The following is a 17,771-nucleotide window of genomic DNA, read 5'->3' as shown; positions in this document are numbered from 1 at the left end:
TTTATGATGGTATTAAAGATGGTAATAACTGGCAATGGGGGTGGGAGAAGTGGAGAATGTTAACTGATGGCTTGTCTAAACAAACAATTAGACCATAGCAAGCAAGAGTGTTAATCTACCCCATTAGTCTGCTGAGATCAAACTGCTCATGGGCACCCTGCTGATGCCCAACAACAGTTCTTTAGATTAGAGTACTTTGAACTAGCCCTCTTTGAAAAGAGACCAGCCCAAAGCATTTTAATTAACTATTAACATGCATCAGCAAGGTGCACATGAGCGGTTAGACCATTGCAGGCTAAGGTGGGGTAGATCCAAAGTCCCTACCTTCCTGCAGTCTAGTTGTTAGTGTGGACAAACCCTGAGATATTGTGGAGATGGTGTTGCTTTTATTGTGAAAGTTCAGATCTGCTTCCTTTAAGGCAAAAGGAGAGAAACACACACAAAATGGAAGAGCAAAGAGAGAATGCAGCTTCTGTCTCCGGGTGACTCTGACTTGGAACCTCACTGTTGGAGAAATACAGGCATAGCACAGAGTCTTTTCAACTGTTCCAAGACCTGTCAAACTTGTACCACCAGTGGGCTATTTAGGACACTGCTTTTATCTGCCCCTCTAATCACAGGGGCTATGAAAGAGATTGGTTTTGCTGGCCAAGCCAGACTCTCATTAAGAAGGTGTGCACACACAAAAAAGAATGAAAGTAAGGTGAGGGAAGGAGAAAGGACACATGAAGGTGGGTTGGAGAGGTGACAATAGGGACCAAAGTCTCCCATCCTAGGTGATATTCAGGATTTAGCCAGAGCTGGTACAGGTGGTGATGTCATTTGGGTCCCCCTCTCTGGTTCACTCCAGACAGGTCATCTCTCAGGATAAAGACAATTAAAGTACAACACTGTCACAATGGAACCTGGAGTCCCAAGAGATGGTGGGAGTTGCAGCCATGATGGTGAAGCTGGCTCCTTCCAGTTCATCCATTTTCCAGTCTGCGTTTTGATCTTCCCACTGATGTCTCTCTTTAAAAGGACCCCAAAAGAGAGTGGTGAGCAGAATAGCCCATCCCCTTACTATTTTGTCCACCAAATTAGGCCTAAATTTCCAACACACCAGTTTTAGTCCATTGATTTCTGGTCCCAGAGTCCTCTGGTTCACCAGACCTTATTTCAACTCTCTGTGAGTTATCTTAGTAGGCCTTTTAGTTAAGCCAATATAATGTCTCCTTCCAGTACTTTTTCCTATCAACATATGTTGTGAGTAACAAACATTTTTTAAATTTTTATTTCACTTTCCACAGTTGAGCTCACAAGGGGCGGGGGCGGGTAGGACCATAAGGCCCTAATTATTACAAGTGGTATTGTCCCCATTTTACACATGGGAGACACATACATTAAGATCAAAAGTTTCAAGTGCCCAATTTGAGAGCGCAAGGCCTGATTTTTCGTAGTATGCTATATTTTCACTCACAGCTGCTACTGAAATCAATGGAAGCTGCGCTTTTCTCAGCACTTCTGCAAAGCAGTCCCCAAGGTCTCAAGTCAGGAAACCAGAAAATTAGGAATACAGTTAGTGATCATATGTGAAGAGGTCTATTTCAGTGATTTACCCAGCATCACAAAAGACGTTTTTGGTGGAGAGACAGGAGAGAATCCAATTCTCCTGGGCAGCATTTAACTGCCTTAAACGCGACACCATCCCTTCTCTTTCTGCAATGTGCTGCCTCAGTCTCTACGTACCTTCCCACTTTTGCTACAGACTAGGCAGGGGCCCTACAGGCAACACTCTCTTTTACTAAACAACCCTCACTCAACCCTAAAACAGGTCTGCCCATGCACGCTGAATGATGAAAGGGTCCTGTGGACAAAATAGTATGTGATCATGTAATTAAAGGTTGTATCATAATGCATACGCACAACGGGTTAGGTGGGCGAGTTAAGGTTCCACAGGAGACCTAACTTTTGAGTGCTTGCCTTTGTAATGCCAATAATAGTCTTTTAATGTTTTTTGTTTTTAAATATATTTTGTAGCATGGGAAAGGTGAAGGCAGAAGAGGATGAATAGGCTCAAGAGAATACAAGATGGAGGCACTGACTGGGAAGAAAGGAAAATAAAGAGACAGAGGGACAAAAGGAAGACCAAAGAGGACCTTGGATGGTTGGGAAAGTGAAGCTGGCTGTGAAGGAACTGTCATGGGGAGAGGTAGAAGGTGATTGGCTCTTTGCCTCAAACCAGCAGACAGTGGTGTAATGTTATTGACAATGTAAAATAAGGATTCAGGTTATTGTGAAAATTAGAAGTTGTCAGCAAAATTGGGATTATAGAAGAAAAATGTGTTTGTGGAGAAGAATTCCAATTAGTTGCATAATAAGAATTGCAAATGCCTTTTTTTAAAAATTTATCCAAAAAAACAGACTGTTTCTTCACAATGCTAGCTAGTTAATTACTATCACTTCATTCTCCAATTGCCTGTGAGGAATGCTTCTGCACATTGACAATTTTGCCTTTCGGCTTAGATACCTTTATAACATTTACAAAGGTATCTTTATAACATTCTATATTTAATATTCATGCTGCATAACCTGACAGATCAGTGTTTTCAGTTAAAACAAACTAAAAATAAAAAAAACTAAAAGGACCAGGTGCAGTCATAATAAACCCCTGCTCTATTGGTGTTCTTCAGGACAAATGTGTAAAGGAGGAATTTGCATTTGATTGGGAACTGAAGGTTTTAACCTCAAGAACACACACGGCAAATTTTAAAACTGAAATGTCTGAATCTTCCCCATTGCTAAAGAAATAGCAGTGGACTCTGCCTCCGATGGGTTTGCCTCCAAGCCCTGAAACAATTCTTGGGGGAACTGGAAGCACTGTGAGCACCTGCTAACCTCTAATAGTTATATCTGAGCTAGGGTAAACCATAGCAAAGGGTGGCTTCCCTTCCCACAGCCACCCAGGGCAGCTCTGAATGGGAGGGGGGAAAGATCATGAAAACCAAAAAACAAATTGTGGCTCCCTGATTTTCTGCCCTTTCCCTCTCCAGAATAACCTGGGAGCTGCTCTAATGTGGAGCAGCTGGCTGTGGTCATTAAAAACACTAACTACTACTCTTTATGCTTGCTCTGATTCATAGCAACCATGTTGTAGCATACAGAAGACTGACTCAAGGAACAAATAGTTAAGCAATTGTTTTTATTCCACCTGTTCAGTCACAGTAGGTGTTGAGTTTGAAGCATGCACAAATGTTTATTAATAGCTTTGTTTCTTTGGGGGAGTGAACCAATAAAGGTGGAGGTAGCTATGCCCCACTTTATATATCGAATAATGTCTATCAGTTATGAGAATTAGAGAATATTAGCATATTTTCTGAGATGCACAAGACATTATTAGAGACCTCAAAAAAGATCAATGCCCCTTCAGAGTTTACCCACAGAAGTATTTTGGAAATGTGAGAATTTCAGAGGTGGGTTTTGAATACCTAGAGGCTTTCTGTATTTACAAAACACTTCTCACCAACTGTGTGTATTTACCTGCATAGATGTCTGAATTCCAATACTTGTTATGACAGTCATTACAACCTGTACAAGGTAAATTAATGGAGATTTTTCCCCATAAAAAACAGAAGAGCCAAATATTCATACTATCACCACATTAATGGTTTACTTGATAACATTTCAAAGTAATTGAATTCCCTGAATTCTGGCAACAGAACTTCCAATGAATCAATTTCAAATAAATTATCTAACCTTAAAGCATGTGATTCAACCCTAAATGAAGAAACATCCCAGAAGTCTTGTACATTTAACTCTCAGATCTACAAAACCTTCAGTTTAAGTACACATGGAATTCTGGAGGGGAAAGATCCAGGAGGGAACAAAGATGTTAGGGCAGTTTCTCTCTTGTACAGTTGTACTGTTCACAGCTTTGGGGTTAATTTGGTTTGTTTTTTTTATCCCAAATTTGAGTCGATTTTTTTTTGGAACTTAAAAACTGTTTTTGTGGAACAGACGGCCTGTCTGTGCCACAACTGTTTTTCTGCATATAAAAGACAAAGCCAGCATTAGGGGATAGCAAGCAGGGCAACTGCCTGGGGCCCCACATCACAGGGGGCTCTGTGAAGCTAAGTTGCTCAGCCTTTGGCTTCAGCCCCAGGTGGTGGGGCTTTGGCTTTCTGCCCTGGGCCCCAGGAAGCCCTATGCAAGCCCTGCTTGGCAGACCCCTGAAACCTGCTCACAGCCCCCCACTGGGCCCCAGACCCTGGTTGAGAACCACTGGACTATAGGAAGTGATTGTCAGCATATATTTCACTGCAAATAAACTTGAGCTTGATCCCCGACTATATCAGCATGCTAAAGGCCTTCAGGCTCAGTTATCATTCCCCTAGCTGCTGTAGCTTTTATGCAGTCCATTTGTCTGAACATTTGCCTTCTGGGAGAGACACACTGAGCAATATAAGAATCTATTTGCGCCACTGCTATAGAAGCATCCTCTTCTTTAGGTACCTTTTTTAGGGAGACCCCCCTAATCCATCTGAGCAATGAGATGCATTTGAGCAGTCTGAGGTCTAGAGCAAGGTAGAGAGCTTGTAACTAAAGAATATTTATGTCTGCCTGCACCATTAGCTGTGAACAGCTTCATGTCTCAGATAAGGCCCCTTAGGGTATCTGGCTACTCTTCAATTAAAATCCACCAGCTGGCCTGTGCCCGTTGACTCAGGCTTGCAGAGCCTGGCTAAGGGGCTGTTTAATGGCAGTGTAGACATTAAGGCTTGGCTAGGACTCTGCGAGGTTGGAGGGTCCCAGAGCCCAAGGTGAAGCCCGAGCACAAACGTCCACACCACAATTAAACAGCCCTTTAGCCCGAGCCCCGCAAGCCCGAGTCAACTGGTGTGGGCCAACCATGGATGTCTAATTGCAGTGTAGATATACCTTTAGACTGACCAAGCTTGCCTATGCTTAATCTAACAAACGGAGTAAATCCTTCATAAAAAGATCCAAGGTTTGAATCTCCACTCTGGAGCAGGGATTTGAGCTCAGATCTTACTCCTCCTTGGTAAGCATCCTAACCACCAAGCTATTCTGAGGTGGGTTACTCTCAATCTCTCTTATTTGAGATGTTCCACTTGTTCAGATACTTATATATATTCATTATGCACATGCGAGAAAGAGAGAAAAGAATGACTCCAGAGCCTGGTGATTCGGCCACTCACCAGGGAGGAAGGAAATGGGGATTCAAATTCAAATTGAGTGGAGCACAGTTCACTGGCTTAGAATGGACTCTTCCAATCTGTTTGCAAATTTTGAACATTTTTGGAACCAACCCAAATGTTTTCCTTAACGAATCGCCCACCTCTACTTGATAACCAATTAGAGTAAAGTTCACTGCACTGAATGTGGCAACAAGAAGGATGTGTTCTTGTTGGGGTAAAATACTGTCCAGAAAGCACTGGCACCCCTTCTTCTTGCATTTAATTAAAAAAAGTGAAATAGTCTCTGGAATTGAAGAGGAAAACAGGGAAAAATTATTTAATTTTTACGTTTGTTGCCAATTAAAGGTCTCTCAATTTAGCTAGACTTTGTTTAGAATCCTGATGTTCATTTACTTTACAATCTGCTTTTGTACTAGATTACACAAAAAGAAACATTAAAACTGTTCACCTTCAATGACACACTTTTTTGCTAACCTATACCCAAGGTCTTTCAATCAGATGCTAGAGCCCAACCACCTCAAAGAGCTTACCAAACCCAAATATCAGAACCTGTCTCTCATGGTTTAAACTAGTCTTTATAAACAGGAATACACAAAAATCCAGGGGTCATCCCTGGCAGTGTTTCAGGAAAATATTTTAACAGTTAAAGCTGAAGCAATTTTGAACCATTATGGAGACCATCTTTAGGTTTTCCATCCCTTAAATTTATTTGCAGTTAGGAGATTACAGAGTTTTAACTATAAAACTTCCCTGAAGAAAAAGTAGATGAAGCCCTACTTAGAACAGCTGAACACCACATCACATAGCAACTTTGCCTATTAAGCCATGTTCTAACATCTGAAAATAATGTGTGTGTGTGTGTGTGTGTGTGTGTGTGTGTATTGCGACAAAGTTCCTCCTATGCCTTTGTGGGTCCTACGCTTATTGGTGGATTTTCTCGCCTCAGAGGTTAACAGCAGCCCTCAGTTTGGCCACTTTCATGGCTCAAACCTGCCATTCACTCAGTTAGCCTCATCACTGTCCAGCATGGGGAAAAGAAGAACAATCCCCACAGTCTCTGCTGATTCACCTAGTGGATCGGGGAACAGGCCAGAGGCCTTCCCTTCTGGTGGAACCCACAGTCCAGTTCAACTCCTCCGGTATCAAACAGGGAGTTGGGGGGATGGAGGGAACCCGGGCCCACCCGCTACTTTGGGATCCAGCCCAGGGCCCTGTGGATTGCAGCTGTCCACAGTGGCTCCTGTAACAGCTGCATGAGAGCTACAACTCCCTGGGCTACTTCCCCATGGCCTCCTCCCAACACCTTCTTTATTCTCACCACAGGACCTTCCTCCTGATGTCTGATAAATGCTTGTACTTCTCAGTCTTCCAGTACTACACCTTATCACTCTCAACGTCTTACGCCTCTTGCTCCCAGCTTCTCGCACGCACACCACAAACTGAAGTGAGCTCCTTTTTAAACCCTGGTGCCCTGATTAGCCTGCCTTAATTGATTTTAGCATCTTCTTGATTAGAACACCTGCAGCCAATCAGCCTGTCTGCCTTAATTGTTTCCAGAAAGTTCCTGATTGTTCTGGAACCTTCTCTAGGGAAAAAGGGACCTACTTAACCTGGAGCTAATATATCTGCCTTCCATCACTCTCCTGTAGCCATCTGGCCTGACCATACGCAAAGGTAAGGCACCCTATATATCAGCAGTGTGTACCGGAAAAATACATAATTGAATGAAAAATCCATTAAACAAGAGATCAAAAACTGAATAAATCTGCATTCCTAATAAAACAGCTCTGTTTAACGAAGCGGGGAGAAGAGATCATCATGTGCGAGATCCTACGTTGCACTCAACACCCACTCAGTGTAACGGGAGTGGGGGACTGACAATCAGACAGCCTGTTATGGTTCCCCGAGTCTCTTCCCAGTCCAAGGCTAGAGCAGCTTAAATGGGTGTTCCATTATGCACCAGCTGGCAACCAGCATCAGCTGGCAACTGTCCTCCAGGTAAAGATGTCCAAAGAGTAGCATGCTCTGGCCACTCTCCTCATCCCTCTTCACAAGCTTTCCATGCTGAGATCGTGGGGCAGGGAGGCATAGGCATTTAGTAATGAAATACTATCAGATGGGGACAGGAGGAGAAGAACAATGCTTTAGACCTACAGTACTATGTTCCATATTCAAAGATGACAGAAAGATAAACACTACAATCAGAGAGAGCATTGTTATATTCAGGTCACAAAGATTCACAGAGCAGAGTTGTCTTCTTTCTTTAGGACACATCACTATCAGAATAATGATGTATAAAGCCCAAGGTCCAGATCAAATTTGTGCCACTGTGACAAGAACAGACGTTTATCACAAATATGTAAATCCATCACTTAATCTGCCATCTTTATTCCTTTTCCTTTTTTCACTCTTTGCTAAGCAACTGTGCTATATGGGCATTGGAGGATTCTAAAATCCTCATCTGAACAGCAAGTATTCAGAGCACTTTTGTGAACAGGACACTTCAGAAGATAAAACAAATAAAAATGTAAAAATGGACTTTACCGTAAAGCCACTTGATTTGTGTATTTAGTGGGTGCATGTCACCATACCCAGGAGATCTGCCTGTTTGAATCTTGAGAATATGAAAAATTATCAAAATATACAAAAAGATCTAGCTCTCCAAAAGGGATAGAACTATGAACCTGTGATCAGAAACACCCTGAGTTAGTCGGCGCCTAGCCAGCAGTAAACTTCATTACACCAATCAGCCAAATTTTTGGGCCTAGATAAATATACTCCTAATCCAGTCTATTTTTAAAATTAGCCTTAACTGTGCTGACCCACGTTAAAGGTCTGAAAATCCACCCATTGACTTCCTAAAACCTAAAAGAGCTTTCCCATGCCACTGAAAAGATCAAAGATTTTCTCTTTAAGTGAATGGAAGTCCAGAAGATTATCCCTCAAGAAACAGGATGGAGGATTATTTCTTCTCCTCCTCTATCATTTTATAGACCACAATTATCTAGCATGGTGTAACTGAATTACCTCTTCCCAGATATGACACTGCACACCATATTCTTCATAGTGATATTATATGATTATGGCATAATTATGATGCATTTTGTACAAGATGAGTATAGAAGCGGTCATTGCAAAAGTTATGATTTGCTGAATATGATTATCCTATTTGTGTGCTTGTATCATTTTTCAGAGTAGCAGCCGTGTAAGTCTGTATTCGCAAAAAGAAAAGGAGTACTTGTGACACCTCAGAGACTAACCAATTTATCTGAGCATAAGCTTTTGTGAGCTACATCCGATAAAGTGAGCTGTACTCCTTTTCTTTTTGTATCATTTTTGTATCTGAAGTTATGAATATTGACTATGTATCAGTATTTCAAATGTAGTTACACCTGGGCAGAACCCACTAGGAAAAATGCTTCTGGCCTAGATAGCTGGCTGTGAAGGCCCTATTCAAGGTAATGGGCCATTAGGGAAAACAATACATCTTAGGAGAAGCCTTATGCCCTACCTGGTGAGCCTTCCTGAGAATGCTCCAGACAGCCTGAAATGACTGCCATGACTCAGCAAGACATGCAAGGGCATGTGACCAGGCCACATGACTCTGGACTCCATTTTGGGATGACTATTTTTCTACAAAATGGTCTAGGAACCAAGTTTGAAGGAAAAAAAAAAGGAGGGGGGTTAGAGGGGGGAAAAGGGCTCTGGCCAAATGCTAAAGTTATGCAAGGCAGGGAGTAACATCTGTTGTTCATCACTCTCCACACAGCAAAACTCCTTGAAACACCTGAGGAACACCCAGGCTAAAGGGATTTTTAGCCTGTGTATGAAAACCGGGGAATCCCAAGCTACAAAGCAAGTGCAGCTTGTGCCTTGAGAATCTGCAATCCTGCTTGTATTGTCAGTCAGGGTGAGAGATTGTCATTTCAAATCCTATCTTTCTAGTATGTTAAGCTTAGTTTGTGTTTTTGTTTATTTACTAGGTAATCACAGTCACTTAAATTCTATCTTTTTGTAGTTAATAAACTTATTTTATGTTTTAATCTAAACCGTAAATTTGAAGTGAAGTGCTTGGAAATCTTAGCTCAAGGGACAGGGGCTGTTGCATTTCCTCTCCACATTAAGGGGAGGCAAACTGGATAATAAATTCATACTGGTCAGGGTTTTGACCAGAGCAGTATGATACAACTCTAGGATCCTAAGGCTGGGAAGCTGGTGGTTATTTTGGCTGTAGACTGTCTATTGTTGGTCTATGCAACGGCTGGTCAGAGAGCCTGCATGTAAGTGCAGCTGGGTGTGTCCCTACCTGTGTGAATGCTGGTGGAAGTGTAGGACTGGGAGTGGGTCTGTAGCTTGTCTCAGCAACACAGTGAGAGGGGGAGCCCAGGCTGGTGAGTCAGAGGGTTCAGTAGTACCCCAGTTCCAGGTGGCACCCCAAGGGGAACCCATAACACCTGTTTTTTATCCATTTTGTACCTTCTATTTTTTTTCTGCCTCCTCCTTTCTTCCTACTTGTAGACATCCTCTCCCTTCTTTCTGTCTTTTGGTACTCAGTTGAGTAACCCACAAAATAGCTAAAATGCACACAGTGGAACATAACTGACTTTAACACGGGGTAGGCAAACTTTTTGGCCCGAGGGCCACATCGGGCTTCCAAAATGGTATGGAGGGCCGAGCAGGGAAGGCTGTGCCTCCACTAACTGCCTGGTCCCCTCCCACTTCTCACCCCTTGACTGCCCCCCTCAGAGCCCCCGGCCTATCCAACCCACCCTGCTCCTTGTCCCCTGACCGCCCCCTCCCGGGATCCCCCGCCCCAACCACCCCTCCGGGACCCCACCCCCTATCCAAACCCTCCGCTCCCTGATTGCCCTGACCCCATCCACAACCCTGCCACCGACAGGCCCCCTGGGACCCCCGACCCACTTCTTGTCCCCTGACCACCCCCTCCCGGGACCCCTGTCCCTGACTGCCCCCCCCCCCCAGGACCCTACCCCCTATCCAACCCCCCCTGCTCCCTGCCTCCCCCCCACAACGGGACCCCCCCAGCAACCCCCATCTCCTGACCGCCCCCCTCCCCGAACCTCCGCCCCATCCAACCGCCCCCTTACCATGCCACTCAGAGCAGCAGGACAGGCTTATTGTAAAGCCTGGGAGGTGGGCAGATGCAAGCCTTGCGGGTATAACTGCAGGGGAGGAGCGACAGCGGGGGAGGGGCCGGGGGCTAGCCTCCCCAGCCAGGAGCTCAGGGGCTGGGCAGGATGGGCCCGCAGGCCGTAGTTTGCCCACCTCTGCTTTAACACAACAGATACTGAGATTTTGCTTATCTATGTGACATCGCCAACATGCAAAACAAGTTGCATGTTTGCAGTGAATTTGTATTTATTCAGTTTCCAAAAATAAAAAGAAGAAAGCCAAGTTGTTATAGCACACTGTCAAAAAGAACTCTTTCCAGGTTTCAAATTAATGGCTACAGAACTTTTGATCCTTTACTCTTCCTCCTTTTAAGGCACTCAAAAGTTTCATTTGATTTTTAGCCGCAGTATGCTTGTAAGGGTTCTGCTGATAAGTTTTTCTCCCCGATGAGAGTGCTATGTATATGTGTTAAAAGGTAATCTTAAACAGGGTCAAGCTCTTTAATTATGATTTTACAGCAGCTCACACATCAAATATAAGGCTAATGAGCAGAGAATTACTTTTGGTGGAGAGAATTTAGACTATCCCATTTGAAGCAAATCTAAAGGGATATGTCCCTCCCAGAATTATTGTGTGTGAGTGAGAGAGAGCGTGCAATTTTTATTAAATTCTTCTTTACAAGAAATAGCCAATAGTCTGATTCACAACGTAAAGTTCCAGGACCAACAAACTTTTATCCAGCTAGCTATTTCGGTCACACACACTATGAATTTACGTTCATGGTTCAGGGCCAGATTGCTGGCCAGATTGTACAGCCATGGGAACCACTAAGAAGAAAGTGCCCCTTACCACCTTGAGTGGCCTGTCTGTTCCAACCCACACAGTACACGAGTGAAGCAGGCTTCAAAGAGCGGCTGCATCTACTCTCTAAACCCCCACGCACGCTCGTCGCCCACAGTGCCCCCAGTAGAGCTGTGCCAGCGCATCAGTAGATGTTTGCTAAACTGGGTATAGGGCTTATTCTGCTCCCGGAGCTGCAAGGAAACCTGGAGGTAGGCTGTGATTTGCAAGCCAATCTCCCTTGCACTGCCACCGGAGGAGCCTATATGATCATACGGTCCTTGTTCTGGATAGTTTGTTAATTCATGATCAAGCCTCAAAATCAGAGCTAAAGAAGAATATTAAACTTCATTTTCAGAGAGGGTAACTCATCTTCTGCCGTAATCTGTCAAGAATATACGAAAAGGGACTCACTTTCAAATCATTTAAATTTCAATATCTTAAATATATTAATTTCAAATAAACCAGAACTTTACAATGAAAATGCATTAAAAGCTTTCTGGATATTTTCCCAGCCTGCCCATTTTACTGAAATAAAATGACTTTTGCAAGACTGAGATTTCCAGACGTTCTCTATGCCAGAAAACCAAAAATAAGTTAGAGAGATCGTAATTTGTTCTACAGGATTCAAAAAAAAGGTCTTAGGACCTGGGTTGATATTTTGACACAATCCACAGCCACACGCTGCTGTCTGTGGAACAGAAGTTAATGGGAAGGGGTTTCATCAGGTTGGATAGTTTTATAGAGGGTATTTACTAACAGCAACCAGGGGTCCTCTGTCCAGCACTCTCCATTTACAATATGAGAAGGGGTTAAGAAGAAAGTTAAATAAAAAGAAGTAGTTTGGAAAAAGTTGAGATATCAGAATGCATATGTTTGATAACACTTACGATCAAGTCCATTGATGTAGCTCATTGTAATTTCACAGTGCCCCCAAACTGCACTGACTACAGGGTAAAGTTTTTTCCCTTTCAGTCCTCGGAAGGCCACTCCAAGATACTGTCCATCTACAATGAAGCTAAGCGTTCCTTCATCCATATCCAAAACTACCAATAAGGAGTCTGGGAGTACAAAAGACTCATCTGGTTCCAAAAAAACAGGATACGTCACCCCAGGTTGGTTTTTACAATTATGATAAAGTTTGTTACGTCCCAGATCCCAGCCCCATGATTCACTATTGCTACCAACCAATGATGTATATCCTACAGAATGTAATGGAGCTTCTGCTGTTGATACACCCACCACAGCATGTGTTCCTCGTTGCCTAGTGGGCCAGTGAATTTGCCAGACATGTAGGCCTCTTGTGTAGCCAACTTTGCCCCGGATGCAATCTGTGCTTTGGGCAACTGGGTGCCTATGAAAAGTTAGTTTGTCATCTTCCTTTACAAAAATATTTAAAGATCGATCTTCATTGTTCCAAGCATGTTTATACTGGACCTCCAGTTGGGAAGGGGGCATATCCAGCAGCATGTCCAGGCGAGCAGGCTTGCAAAAATCTGGTCCCCTCAGCTTTCGTTTAACAGGTCTATAAGGGGGCTCCCTCACATCCACAGACTTTATGCTCCCTGAGATTTTCTGGCCCATTTCTCGGCTGCAGATTCAGAAAGGAGAAAGAAAGGTTGACTTTGGCCCAATGTTACCTCATGAAAGCACTTTCACACTGAGCCAGGGACTCGACAAGCAGACTGGATTTATTTCTCCCGTTTGGAGCCTTTTAGCAGCAATGGTTTCAGAGAAAAAACACTCCTGAAAGAAAAACGAGAATTTTCAGTTAATTAAAGAAAGCCAGTTTATCCTCTCAAACATTTTTGAAAACTTCTTCTTATCCCAGCTAGGTTATTTTAAACAACAACAAGAACTAACATTTCTCTGCTTTTTGTTCTCTGTCCTGCAGTACTAACCAGACTGCCAGCAGGATATTCTGAGCCCACCAGCATACAGAATACAGACAGTAATTTCCTCCAATTCATAATAGGATACAGACATTCTCCACCTTCTGCCCTTCCACCCATTTAGTCTAGCCAGGGCCATAATGTCTTGTACAAGGCATATATTATTCCCCAGGAATAGGGATTAACTTCATATTCAGCTGCATAACGATTTTTTATTTACTCGTTTTGTTTCATTTTCTCACAACTAGGTCCTATGTCAGAGCTCCCTTTTCTTTCTTACTGTTCCTGTCTTTATATGACCTTACAATCCAAGGCTTTATCTTGTAACAGCAACAAACAATGCTAGTAACAAACAGCTGTGAAACTTGACGGCTTACCTTTAACATACCCTGCCCCTTCAATAAAAAGGGCACAAAACTGTCAAGCTTTATTTTCACTGAGTTTGGCGGGAGAACAAAAACGGAAGGGGAATAGGAGGATATAAATGCAGTATTGGAGTTCTCCAAGCTATTGAAACTAAAGCATGGCAATTTCAGCTCTTTGCCAGCCACCCCCGATGGGGATATCTGGGTCAGAATGCAAGCTCTTGTGCTATGTGTGTGGTAGTGTATGTAATGCAGTATTTCACTATTTTTAGCACAAAGAAAGGATAAGAAGCACTGGGAAGTACACATGGATTTTAGTATTCTATGCACAGGGCAGGGCAACTGAGCTGGAAGAGTCCAAATATATTTAAAAGAGGGTGTTGAGGTTAATGGACATGCTCAGTAGCTGTTTCTAAAGCTGTATAGGAATGTTTCATTGTAGGCAAGACGACTGCCAGGTCACACCACTCTGGAGACTTGAGCCAATCAGAGCACAAAGATGAGAAGGTTTATAAATATAGGAGTGGAAGGCAGCCAATTAAGTGGCTAATTGATACAGTGCCAAGAGATGTCTCTACTGTGAGGTCTCAGTCCCAAAGAGCTGTACCACTTTGTATACAGACTTGAGATTTCTGTTTTACCAACAGCTGTGGACCAGTCAACCAATAACCCAAGGACTGGAATGCTGCTATATTATGGAGATCCTGATGGTTGGTGTTTGCTGACAGAAGAAGGGAAGGAGACTGATTTTTCTCCCTTTTCTATCTCATGAAAATGGAACCAGTGTAATTTCTGTTGCAGCTGGTTCTGAACGGGGACTAAAAGTAGTTTTTGTTTTTTGGGTATTTTTAAATGCAGTTAATTTTCCTCACTTATTGGAGCAGCCAATCTGTAACATTCCCGATAGCAGAAATATTTCCCTTACAAGTGTATTTTCAAAGAGATACCAAACCACTTCTTACAGCACTTAAGCGCTCATTGCTGTGCCGCTATTCACCTGTAAACTTTCTAGCATTAATGAATAAAATAAAGAGAACTCTCATGGCTAATGAAAATATGCTGGGAAATGCTTCCTTTCTTTTTTCTTGTGTGGAGCTCTGTATTTTTCAGTGAATGCAATAAAGACTGACACCAGACCCAAAATGTCAACTCCATTGCTAGAAAGCTTACTCGCTGAGCCAAAGGAAACCAAAAAAAGACCACAAAGATTCATGGAATCTGCTAATACTGAAGTGCAAGACCATAAAGAGGAGCTGGGAAAATTAAAAAGTACCTTTCCAGCCAGCAGGACAAATTCAGATACATGCACACTTCAACTTTTGTGTGAATTGGGCATGCTTGTGAGAGCACAGAAGTTGGGCCAGTGAGAAAGATTTTATACTTCAAATCTGTGCTAATGGGCTCGAGGGAGATAAAAATATTGACAGTAAAAATATGGAATATTAGTATTAAAGAGCAAATATGGTTAATTAAGTGTTTTCCTGGGAGATCTGCTGAGCAGACCGATTCTGCTTAGGTTGTTTATAAAACGTGCCTTGTTACAAGAACTTAAAAGATGTATACAATCTGAAATAAGGAGGACAATATCAGAAGGCATAAAGGGCAGTTAGTAATCCCATTGAATTTTCTATGGGAAATGGGCATCTAAATCCCGGATTTAAAAGTCTCCCCCACAAAACACAGGACTATTGTAATTTTTCTGTGGGCACGGTGAGAGGAATTTCTCACCAGTGCAGTGCATACACAATATTGCTGCTTGCACTCCTCAAAGCAAAGGGGCAGGGGTTTAACCTGCTAACGCTAGCACTGGAAACCCCAGAGGTGACGTACCTGAGTAGACCATGGGCATAACTCCCTCCCAATGCACCAAGAATTATATCATACCAATAACAAGCATTGCTATACCTGCATCACTGCCTATACTAGAAATTGTTACAATGTACCTATTTCAGTTTCAGATATAATTAAAGGGGTACGATTATTATGTTATGCAAGTTTGGTATTTACTTAGTTTTGTGCAAAACAAGAGTAACATTGGGCTAATAAAAAACCAACCTTCCACACAAACTTCCTCGTGGCTGGACTTTACTAAAACTAGACAAGCCATTTACAACACACACTTTGCTTCTCTACAAAAGAAAAAGGACACTAAACTTTCTAAACTACTACATGCCACGAGGGGCCACAGCAATGGTTCCCTCAACCCACTCAGCAATATTGTTAACCTACCCAACTATACTCTTAGCCCAGCAGAAGCAGCTGTCCTATCTTGGGGCCTCTCCTTCTGCCCCTCCACCCCCACAAACATGATACAGTTCTGTCGTGACCTAGAATCCTATTTTCGACGTCTCCGACTCAAGGAATATTTCCAACATACCTCTGAACAACATACTAATCCACAGAGACCTCCCTACCAACACTACAAAAAGAAGAATTCTAGGTGGACTCCTCCTGAAGGTCGAGACAGCAGACTGGACTTCTACATAGAGTGCTTCCGCCGACGTGCACGGGCTGAAATTGTGGAAAAGCAGCATCACTTGCCCCATAACCTCAGCCGTGCGGAACACGATGCCATCCACAGCCTCAGAAACAACTCTGACATCATAATCAAAAAGGCTGACAAAGGAGGTGCTGTTGTCATCATGAATAGGTCAGAATATGAACAAGAGGGTGCTCGGCAGCTCTCCAACACCACTTTCTACAAGCCATTACCCTCTGATCCCACTGAGAGTTACCAAAAGAAACTACAGCATTTGCTCAAGAAACTCCCTGAAAAAGCACAAGATCAAATCCGCACAGACACACCCCTGGAATCCCGACCTTGGATATTCTATCTACTACCCAAGATCCATAAACCTGGAAATCCTGGGTGCCCCATCATCTCAGGCATTGGCACCCTGACAGCAGGATTGTCTGGCTATGTAGACTCCCTCCTCAGGCCCTACACTACCAGCACTCCCAGCTACCTTCGAGACACCACTGACTTCCTGAGGAAGCTACAATCCATCGGTGATCTTCCTGATAACACCATCCTGACCACTATGGATGTAGAAGCCCTCTACACCAACATTCCACACAAAGATGGACTACAAGCAGTCAAGAACACTATCCCCGATAATGTCACAGCTAACCTGGTGGCTGAACTTTGTGACTTTGTCCTTACCCATAACTATTTTACATTTGGGGACGATGTATACCTTCAAATCAGCGGCACTGCTATGGGTACCCGCATGGCCCCACAGCATGCCAACATTTTTATGGCTGACTTAGAACAACACTTCCTCAGCTCTCGTCCCCTAACGCCCCTACTCTACTTGCGCTATATTGATGACGTCTTCATCATCTGGACCCATGGAAAAGAAGCCCTTGAGGAATTCCACCATGATTTCAACAATTTCCATCCCACCATCAACCTCAGCCTGGTCCAGTCCACACAAGAGATCCACTTCCTGGACACTACAGTGCTAATAAACGATGGTCACATAAACACCACCCTATACCGGAAACCTACTGACCGCTATTCCTACCTACATGCCTCCAGCTTTCACCCTGACCACACCACACGATCCATCGTCTATAGTCAAGCTCTGCGATACAACCGCATTTGCTCCAACCCCTCAGACAGAGGCAAACACCTACAACATCTCTATCAAGCATTCTTACAACTACAATACCCACCTGCGGAAGTGAAGAAACAGATTGATAGAGCCAGAAGAGTTCCCAGAAGTCACCTACTACAGGACAGGCCTAACAAAGAAAATAACAGAACGCCGCTAGCCGTCACCTTCAGCCCCCAACTAAAACCCCTCCAATGCATTAAGGATCTACAACCTATCCTGAAGGATGACCCAACACTCTCACAAATCTTGGGAGACAGGCCAGTCCTTGCCTACAAGCCCCTAACCTGAAGCAAATACTCACCAGCAACCACATACCACACAAACAGAACCACTAACCAGGAACCTATCCTTGCAACAAAGCCCGTTGCCAACTGTGCCCACATATCTATTCAGGGGACACCATCACAGGGCCTAATAACATCAGCCACACTATCAGAGGCTCGTTCACCTGCACATCCACCAATGTGATATATGCCATCATGTGCCAGCAATGCCCCTCTGCCATGTACATTGGTCAAACTGGACAGTCTCTATGTAAAAGAATAAATGGACACAAATCAGATGTCAAGAATTATAACATTCATAAACCAGTTGGAGAACACTTCAATCTCTCTGGTCACGCGATTACAGACATGAAAGTTGCGATATTACAACAAAAAAACTTCAAATCCAGACTCCAGCGAGAGACTGCTGAATTGGAATTCATTTGCAAATTGGATACAG

At 43.4% G+C, this 17,771-nt stretch overlaps 1 protein-coding gene across 1 annotated transcript in view; it reads right to left on the bottom strand.

Annotated features, from left to right (window-relative positions):
* The window catches only part of SPSB4 (splA/ryanodine receptor domain and SOCS box containing 4), a 108,361-nt gene extending 95,606 nt beyond the window's left edge, over positions 1-12,755 (bottom strand). Inside the window, exon 1 of the mRNA XM_077827212.1 lies at positions 12,062-12,755. Coding sequence (XP_077683338.1) covers positions 12,062-12,755 — 694 coding nt within the window. The remainder of the gene's footprint in view (positions 1-12,061) is intronic.
* Between the last annotated feature and the right edge of the window lie 5,016 nt (positions 12,756-17,771).

This window comes from Eretmochelys imbricata, chromosome 9, assembly GCF_965152235.1.
Source record: "Eretmochelys imbricata isolate rEreImb1 chromosome 9, rEreImb1.hap1, whole genome shotgun sequence".
Lineage (NCBI taxonomy): Eukaryota > Metazoa > Chordata > Testudines > Cheloniidae > Eretmochelys > Eretmochelys imbricata.
Note: the sequence above shows the minus strand (reverse complement) of the source record. Positions and strands in the feature narration are given on the sequence as shown.